Consider the following 8,645-nt stretch of genomic DNA (forward strand, 5'->3'; position numbering starts at 1 on the left):
CGAGTTTCCTCCCTCACGTGGCAGGTCTCATCAGGAACCACCTGAGGAGAGAGAGTAGCAGTGTTAAACCCAGAGGAGACAAGGCTGGCTTAAATCTCTTCAAAAGCAACCCACAGACTGAGCTGCTTTAGTACGTTCTCCACCTTGCACATTATTAATGCAGTAACTTCCAGTGTTGGACAGATTTTTATTTTATTTTTTTTTTAAGAAAAGATTCACAAATCTTTCCCAGTAAAAAACTTAATAAACAATAAATGTCTGAAAATCACCTTGCAAACCCAGGTTTAGCTGCTTTCTTACTAACAACCGGACAGTGTTCAAATGTGAAAACAGATGTGTAAACTTCTTTAACATACCTTTTTTCCAGGAGGAAAGCAGTAAATGCGAGGCCATGGATGTGAGAGTAGCCCACTGCCTGCTCCTTTGGACTGTGCACTTCTTCTCAGCCGCACCATGCACCGCTCTCAGGGTAGGTGTCACTAGACCAGGTTGCCCAAAGCCCCATCCAGCCTGGCCTTGAACACTGCCAGGGATGGGGCATCCACAGTTTCTCTGGGCAACCTGTGCCAGGGCCTCAGCACCCTCACGGGGAAGAATTTCTTCCTAACATCTCATCTAAATCGACCCTCTTTCAGTTTAAAGCCATTCCCCCTTGTCCTATCATTCCATGCCCTTGTGAAAAGTCCCTCTCCAGATTTCCTGTAGCCCCTTTAGGTACTGGAAGGTGCTATAAGGTCTCCCTGGAGCCTTCTCTTCTCCAGGTTGAACAATCCCAACTCTCTCAGCCTGTCTATCTTAAAGCAAAAGTCATACAGGTCGCATGTTCTCATTAACAAGTCACATATTCTCATCAACATGAGAAATACTGGAGACCTTAAGCCTGATGCAGGCTCTTTGACAGGAAGAACTGCTGGAGGCATGTGCAATCCTGACCACTATCTCAGTGTGTCACTTCAGTGGAAGGGTGCAACTGAAATCTTAATACATAGAGACAAACTGTTAGTAGAAAGTTCTAAACTCACCTGTATAAGCAAGGGGCCATGAGCTCTGCATTCTGGACCTTGAAAAGGCTTCTGGACGTCAAAAGGACTATTTTGCCCTTGAAATCACCTTTCTGGTTTGTGCCATGGAGTCATCTTTTACTTACTTATTTTAACAATCCACTTATTATTTTTCAGGTTCTCAGTAAGGAATCAAAGACTGGTAATCAGCAAGGTACAGTGAATAGCTATGTGTCTCTGTTAATTCTTTCTGAGATGTTGTCGATACTTTAGAACCATGATACCTCATGGACCATGGTATGCTGTCTTGCACCTTATAATAATACCTGCTTGCTTTGTTTTTCAGATGGCTGTATAAATCTCATTCCCTGCAAAGATAACGGAGCTATTTGTATCCAGCCTTGTTTTCCCTCCTTCCACGGGGAGACAAGCTTTGTCTGTAAAGACAGAAAGTGGCAAATGTCGACAGACGCCTGTGCAAACCTGGATGTTCAGTCGCTTTTTCAGGTGAAGTAACCGTTATGGATCTACTTTGGCCTATGCTCGTAATTTCTTGCAGAGACAGCTCCTCCTTCCACACACTTTCATTCTTGAGTAAAGAGAAGAAGGTGGGATCTTAAAACACAGATTAATTTGATAACAGACTTTGACTTCATGTTAAATCAAGTGATGGGAAATAAATTTGGGAAATTCCTTTGTGGAAACATAATTCCGAAATGAAGTTGCCTTGATCACTTGGCTAATGTTCCTCATGCGGATCTAAACCAAGACGATACACTAGGATGAACCTGAGAAAAGAGCAACACCAATATCTGTAATAATCAGATGATTCATGGTAAATTCTCCCCAACTACAAAATAAAGAACTTTATTCAAGTCACTTCAAGAATAAGGCACTGCATTTAGTTCTTGCTCGTTCCTTCATGTGTGTTGTACTAGCAAGGCATTCTTCTCAGGTGAGCTTTGGCCCTTGGTTTCCGGCCATCCGGCACATTCATTGCACACCCCAGGACTGTACCTCTTGCCTGGTTGTAGCTGTAGCTTCGTTTTCATTCTGTTCACTAATTTTCTCAAATTTATTCTCCTGCCTCCAGAGGATTTCTGAACGTGAACTCCTTCCAAGCTCTGGAGGACATGTGAGTGTTGCTGGAGGACACCTTCCTTTTGTAGGCAAAGGAAAGCCTGTGCATGGGAAACCTGGAGATGGAGCAAAATATTTTGGTGCTGATGACCATGGGAATAGTAACTGCCAAGCTGACTTTTCATGCATCATCCCAGATATCCTTTCTTCACCAGCCATTCCAGGAAACATCGCTGATATAGTGGAATTGCTAAAGAAGATTTCCCTGCTGTTATCAGAGAATGTGAATAGAGAAAAAATGCAGGTATTTACTTCTCTGGGCGTCAAGAGGTGTTTCTGAGCTTGCCAGAGCATCCATACAGTGTTTTGTCCTTATAGCCACTCTTCAATGACGTGGTGGCTGCAAGTCACGTGGAGATGACCTGGAAAGAGTTTCCAGAGAGGGCCATATTTTGTTGTCCAAGGCTGTTTGACCTATTCATGTCTAGTGAAAATACTTTGTGGAGTATTTCTTTAAAAGGAAAAGTTGTCAGGAACTGCTCTTCAGGAGAGCAGTACAAGGAAGAATTAATTTTTAAAGTATGACACCATAGGGAAGGCAGCCTTAGAGATGCTGACCCACAGCTGTGTTGTCATGCGTTGCACAATGGAAACTGAAATCTTTCCCTGATGAGCTCAGAAATCAGAAATGTGGGGAAAGAAACGTAGGGAGGGTGATGCAAGCAGACCTGCATAGTGGGCCAGTGTTTGGAATAGAACTTAAGTGTCCTGATTTTTGCTTCATATTTACTTCTCCAAACATCTTTTGAGCTATGATATGAAGAGGATAGGACAATTCTGGTAGTGACCATGCCAGTGAGACATTTGGTTTTGACTGGGATGGATCATGGGAACCTGTCCACTGTCAAAGAAGAATATTCCCTTTACAGAAATCACTCTTGAATTAAATGAGTCTTTCTGGAGGTTCTGCTGAATAATAGTTGGTTTCTTTTAACATAAAAAATAACTCTTGTTTTTCTTGTTTCAGAGTTATAGCAGGATAGCAAACCATATCCTGAACAGCTCCATCATTTCCAACTGGGCTTTTGTCAGGGACAGAAATGCTGGTTCAATATTACTGGACTCGGTAAATTTATTTGCTGGGAAACTTCTTCTAAGAAATGGGTCGGAAAGCATACAGGAACACTTCATCTCTACAAAAGGCTACAGCATACATAAAAATACTTCAGGGAAAAGCTTTGATTTTTTGATGCAGTTCAATAACACAGGCAATATCACTGGGCATGTGGTCATTCCAGAAGAAGAGCTTTCGAAGTTACCCAAGACTTCCAAAGCCATCAGCATTGCATTTCCAACACTTGGAGCCATTATAGAAACCAACCGGTTGGACCCTGTTTTTGTGAATGGAATGGTTTTATCAGTGTCTCTGCCAGAAGAGATTGGTCATGTTTTGCTCACCTTCGAAAAGATGAATAAACTGGAGAACGTCAAGGCTCAGTGTGTTGGCTGGCACTCTACTGAAAGGAGATGGGATAACAGGGCATGCACATTGAAGTCGGACAACATCAGTAGTGTTGTTTGCATCTGCAAGCATCACCATCGGACATTCAAATCATTCTCCATTTTGATGTCACCCACTATGCTGAGAAATGCAGTGCTGGATTACATTACACGTGTAGGGCTAGGCCTTTCCATTTTCAGCTTGGTCCTCTGCCTTATTATTGAGACTGTTGTCTGGCATCACGTTACAAAAACTGAAATAACCTACATGCGCCATTTTTGTCTGGTCAACATTGCTACATCGCTTCTTGTGGCTGACGTTTTGTTCATCTTGGCAGCTATTGTGCACAATACAGCCCTAAACCACCAGCTGTGTGTAGCAGCCACTTTTTTCCTTCACTTTTTCTATCTTGCCTTGTTTTTTTGGATGTTTTCCCTGGGCCTCTTGATTCTCTATGGATTATTATTAATTTTTTTTAAGATAACAAGATCTACATTCATAGCTACAGCATTCTCTATTGGATATGGATGTCCCTTGGTCATATCTATCCTCACTGTTGCTATTACTGAACCCCAAAATGGGTACTTAAGGAGTGGAGCCTGTTGGCTCAATTGGTATGAGACAAAAGCCCTTTTGGCCTTTGTTGTACCCGCTCTGAGCATCATTGTTGTGAACGTGGTGGTGGTGGTAGTGGTTGTGGTGAAGACTGGGAGATCCTCTGTTGGAGAAGGCTGCAAGTCACAAGATTTGAGCAACATGATCCGCATTAGCAAAAACATCGCACTTCTGACACCTCTTCTGGGTCTCACCTGGGGGTTTGGATTAGCAACGGTTGTCGACAGTCGCTCTCTGGCGTTCCATGTTACGTTTGCACTACTGAACGCCTTCCAGGTAAACTCTGCGAGACTGGGAATAGCGTGCGCTCAGACTTTGAGCTTGGGAAAAGGTAGCAGATCTAAGAGGGGCTGGCAGCACGCGTAGTGTGTGGAAAAATGGGACCTAAGCTTTCCTTTTGACTCAACTATTTTACGTGGTATGTGCACTAGGCATCCTGCATTGATATAGTAAATGCAGATGGATAATGGACAATCTAGGTGGTGTAAAGTGTGATAAAGAATTAAGATGATGAATTCACGTTAAACATAAAATGCACTAGTTAATCTCCAGTAACTGCAAAGATGTCTCATCATTATCGATTAACAAATATGCAGAAAATTCTCACTTCCCATTGAAGATGGTTTTGTTTAACTCGTCGGTATAAACATCCAACGTTACCTGCCATGCTGTTGTACACCCAGTCTGCCTTAGCTCTTCTTGGCTAAGACTGCTGCTGAGTGGGTTGAGAAAGTCCAGGTATGTAACCCATCCGTCCAGTTCATAATGTGAATTAAGATGGGTTATATATCTGTTCTTGACATTCCCAGAGAGCCTGTGTGACCTGGGTGGATAACCTCGTTGTGCGCATTGCTGTTATCTGAGTTGTAAGTGATGAGATCTAGTACACTGACAAAAATGTTATTTTATCTATCCTTAAGGAAATAGCATCTAGATACATTTAAGAAATGTGGTTATGCTGATTTTGTTAACTGGTTTTGCAATTTTTTTTTAAGGGGTTCTTCATCCTGTTGTTTGGGACACTTCTGGACAGAAAGGTACTTGAGTCACTTCAGCACTTTGTTCTGGATTATGTGAACATTTTCTGCTCTCTGCAAAACTGTTCTCTTTAACATTTTTTCATTTATTTTTTTTTTTTTTAATCTACAGACGAGGGAAGCATTAAGAATGAACTGCCTTTCATCAAAGCAGAGGTGTAGTCTAGCAAAGGTAAAGAATTTTTTTTTCCCTTAATTTACCAACTCTAAACACCTTCTTATTTGTACATGGAAAGAATGGAACCATCCACTAAATCCTACCTAGTTTAACATTTTTCTAAGGCAAGTGCTTGCTGAAGACCATACAGGTATCTTAAAAGTACGTTGAGGATATTAAGCTTCTAAATATTAGAAGTGGCAATCCATACATTTTCATAACCTCTACATAACCTACTGCTATTTTTACAAAATTAAAAATGGTATTTTATCCTAATCTCTTCAACTGTAGCTATCAAAGCCCTTTAGATAGAGAATGCCTATGACATTTTCCCCATCTGTAAAATAGAACTACTTTAAGGTTACTGACTAAGTAAGGAATGGAATTAAGAGTCCAAAATCCCAATGTAATGACCTGTTCGCTGCCTTCCCAAAAATACGGATCTGTATGACAGCAGGGCTGCTGTAGGACATCAGAGGATGATTCTGCTTCTAGCTGCACATCAGCTCAGGATGGAAACCACTCAGAGCCCAGCCAGTACATTCGGTGCTAATCAATGGTGGGTACTTGTAAGAGCTCGAGTGGTTTTCTTAAATATCGGGGTAATTCATTAAAGGGAAATGTTTAAACCTTAAGGAAACAACTGTTTCAGCAGCTTCGTAGGAAAATGTTGGCAGAATTGATGTGTTGACATCGCTGAGTTAGCGTTTCCTACCTCTGCTGGAAAACTTTTGTCTCTGTTAGATTTCTTTTGCCACCAGGGCTTTAATGCTTTCATGCAGTATTTTAAAAGGGAATTCCCTCTAGCTGTCTCACAAGAATCATCTGCAGTGCTCCTGCTATCCCCCAAAAGGAACTGTGTCACTTCTGTTTGCACTTTGGAAAAATAAAGTTATTTCCTTGCTTTTCTACAGTCTATTAACCAGTCTTGATTCTAGTATTGAAAGCTGCAGAGTCTTTCAGTGACAATGTGTCCAAACGTACTTGGTTTATAACAGAAAAATAGAGGGGTTAAGGAAACTACACCTCCCTTTGGCTAGCAGCATTGCCTGCTGTGCTTTGGGTCATTTGGTGCAAGAGGGGCTGCATGTTTGTGCAACTTCTGACTCCTCCGCATCCTTCCTCCCCAATTCAGTCTCCGGTTGCATCCAGCACCGCTGTTACGTGCAAAGTTTAAATGCAATGCAGAAGGTCCTCTTTAAAAAACAAATGAATGAACGAAAAAACCAAATAACAAAACAAACCCCCAAACTCAATAACAAACAAAAAGACCAACCCCCAAACTTCTGCTAAAATTAACTGTTTCCTATCTAACAGAGGGGAAAAAGAGAAAGGAACTGCTTGAGACTGCTCCAAATTTAATAAACTGAGATTACAATTCCTGCTTTTGCAGATCCAGGATCCAATTAACAGTGCAGATGTGAAACCTCTTATCAAGCTTTAGGTTAGGATTGAAAGTTAAAATTCTCTCAAGTCACCACCAATACAATATTCTGGAAACAGCAGGTGGAAATTTCACTAATCTCATGACTCAGCAACATTTGCTAAATGTATTAAGTCATTTCACTGGGCAAAACTTGATGTGGAAACCGTGGCTGCATGTGCCTAAGAACTTGGGTTGATGTTGTCTCTCACCTGGGGGGAAGAGACCACACGTAGGTGTTTACCATTGCGTAACAGACAGGGGAAAATGTTAGTCATCCACTTTTGTAAACTTGGGTGCAAGTATTGAATTTGACTCATGAGACCTGGAAAAATTTGTCATGCCTGAAATAATTGTTAAAATACTAATAATTAAAAAATAATCTTCTTTCGGAGAGCTTCAGAATGGGACTGTGTATCTGGGGGTTTAACAGTGAATATGTACAACATTTAGAAGAGTTATGCAGACTCTTGCTTCAGGTCTCCTCATTTCTCCAGACTCATAAGAGCCTTTCTTCTGGGTCAGATTTTAAGATGACCATCTTGTGGCATTTTTCACAGGACTCTGAGGCACCTCCCGTTTGAAACAGAACCTCCACCTACATGGATGCTATATCTAATCTGACCTGCTGATTTCTTTTCTCCTAGCCCTAGCAGTGGACAGTTGGCTTCAGTGGATCTGACCAGTGAGAGGAAAAGGAGCACTTCTTGCACAGAAATCCTGGTTTGAGATGAGCCCAAGTGGCTGACCAGCTCGGAGCATGGACAGCGCTGTCTGGGAGCACGACCACGGGAAGCATCGTGAAAACCAGAAGAGAAAAGGCCCTGAACCTGCTGTCAGGAGCAGGAAACTAACAGTGTTGCTGCAGCCCTTGGAGGAAACACACTGATACATAAAGGTTGTTTCTTACCTTTGTGAAAACTGCTAGGAGGAGAGTTTGTCCTCGTTTGCCATTTCAGTGCTTCAGTTTCTTTCTTTTTTTTTGTTCATGTCAGTGCAATAAGGAGCTGTACAGCATGTGGAGCTATTCTCAAATGATTTAATTTTAATGTGATGTACAAATGTTGAGTGTTATCTAGCTGATTTTGGCTGTCTTTGATTAAAAGTGGCTCTGTTAGGTGGCACTGTATTCATCATTTGCATCTGTCCTCCCAGACTGATGGACAACATAACTCTATTTCTGCATTACAGCTGTTCTCTCCATCTCAGTATTTGTTCTCTCCATCTCAGTACTCGTGTGTTAGAGGAATTGTACAAAGCCCTTTTTTGGTCTATCAGGACAGAATTTTTATTCTTTTTCCAGTCCTGCAGGATAATGACAGAGATAAACAAGAAAGAGCACTCTGTAAATAGTTTCCCTCTTTAGATGTGGGAAAACAAGCTCTGAATATGCTTCGGAGCTGAGTCAAGTGGATGGAGATCTCCCGTGTCCCATGGAATGTGCTAACAAAGGAAATGGTTTGTCCATGTGAGACGGTGCATCTGGTTTCATTAGAAAATCAATCCTTGGTCTGAGAAACCCTTTGTAATGAAAGCTTTGATAAAAATGTTATTGTCTCTTGCCAGGGCAAATCAACGCTTTCAAATGGAAATAAAATTGAAATTTTGTCTTTGTTTCTAATAAAGTGGTCCTTAACCTCCTCTACCAAAAGCAGCAGTTAAATGCCCTTCAAAATTATCTGGTATTACTCCAGTCAGAAATCACTCATCCCCCTGTGGCTTCACATACATTTGAAATACAGAAGATTTAATCAAAATAATATTGGTTTATGTCATCAGCACCCCTTGACTGAAGAGGGAGAAAGGAACAGGCAGATGAACTGTGGGATGT

At 41.5% G+C, this 8,645-nt stretch overlaps 1 protein-coding gene across 1 annotated transcript; it reads left to right on the forward strand.

The window, feature by feature from the left end:
* The first annotated feature begins 391 nt into the window (after window positions 1–391).
* Window positions 392–8,422, forward strand: ADGRF4 (adhesion G protein-coupled receptor F4). Its single transcript, XM_075750038.1, has 8 exons — window positions 392–469; window positions 1,179–1,215; window positions 1,348–1,508; window positions 2,095–2,385; window positions 3,109–4,473; window positions 5,193–5,234; window positions 5,347–5,406; window positions 7,462–8,422. The coding sequence occupies exons 1-8, from the start codon at window positions 392–394 to the stop codon at window positions 7,465–7,467; spliced, it is 2,040 nt and encodes a 679-aa protein (XP_075606153.1). The 3' UTR covers window positions 7,468–8,422.
* Window positions 8,423–8,645: the final 223 nt, after the last annotated feature.

This window comes from Balearica regulorum, chromosome 3 (assembly GCF_011004875.1).
Source record: "Balearica regulorum gibbericeps isolate bBalReg1 chromosome 3, bBalReg1.pri, whole genome shotgun sequence".
NCBI lineage: Eukaryota > Metazoa > Chordata > Aves > Gruiformes > Gruidae > Balearica > Balearica regulorum.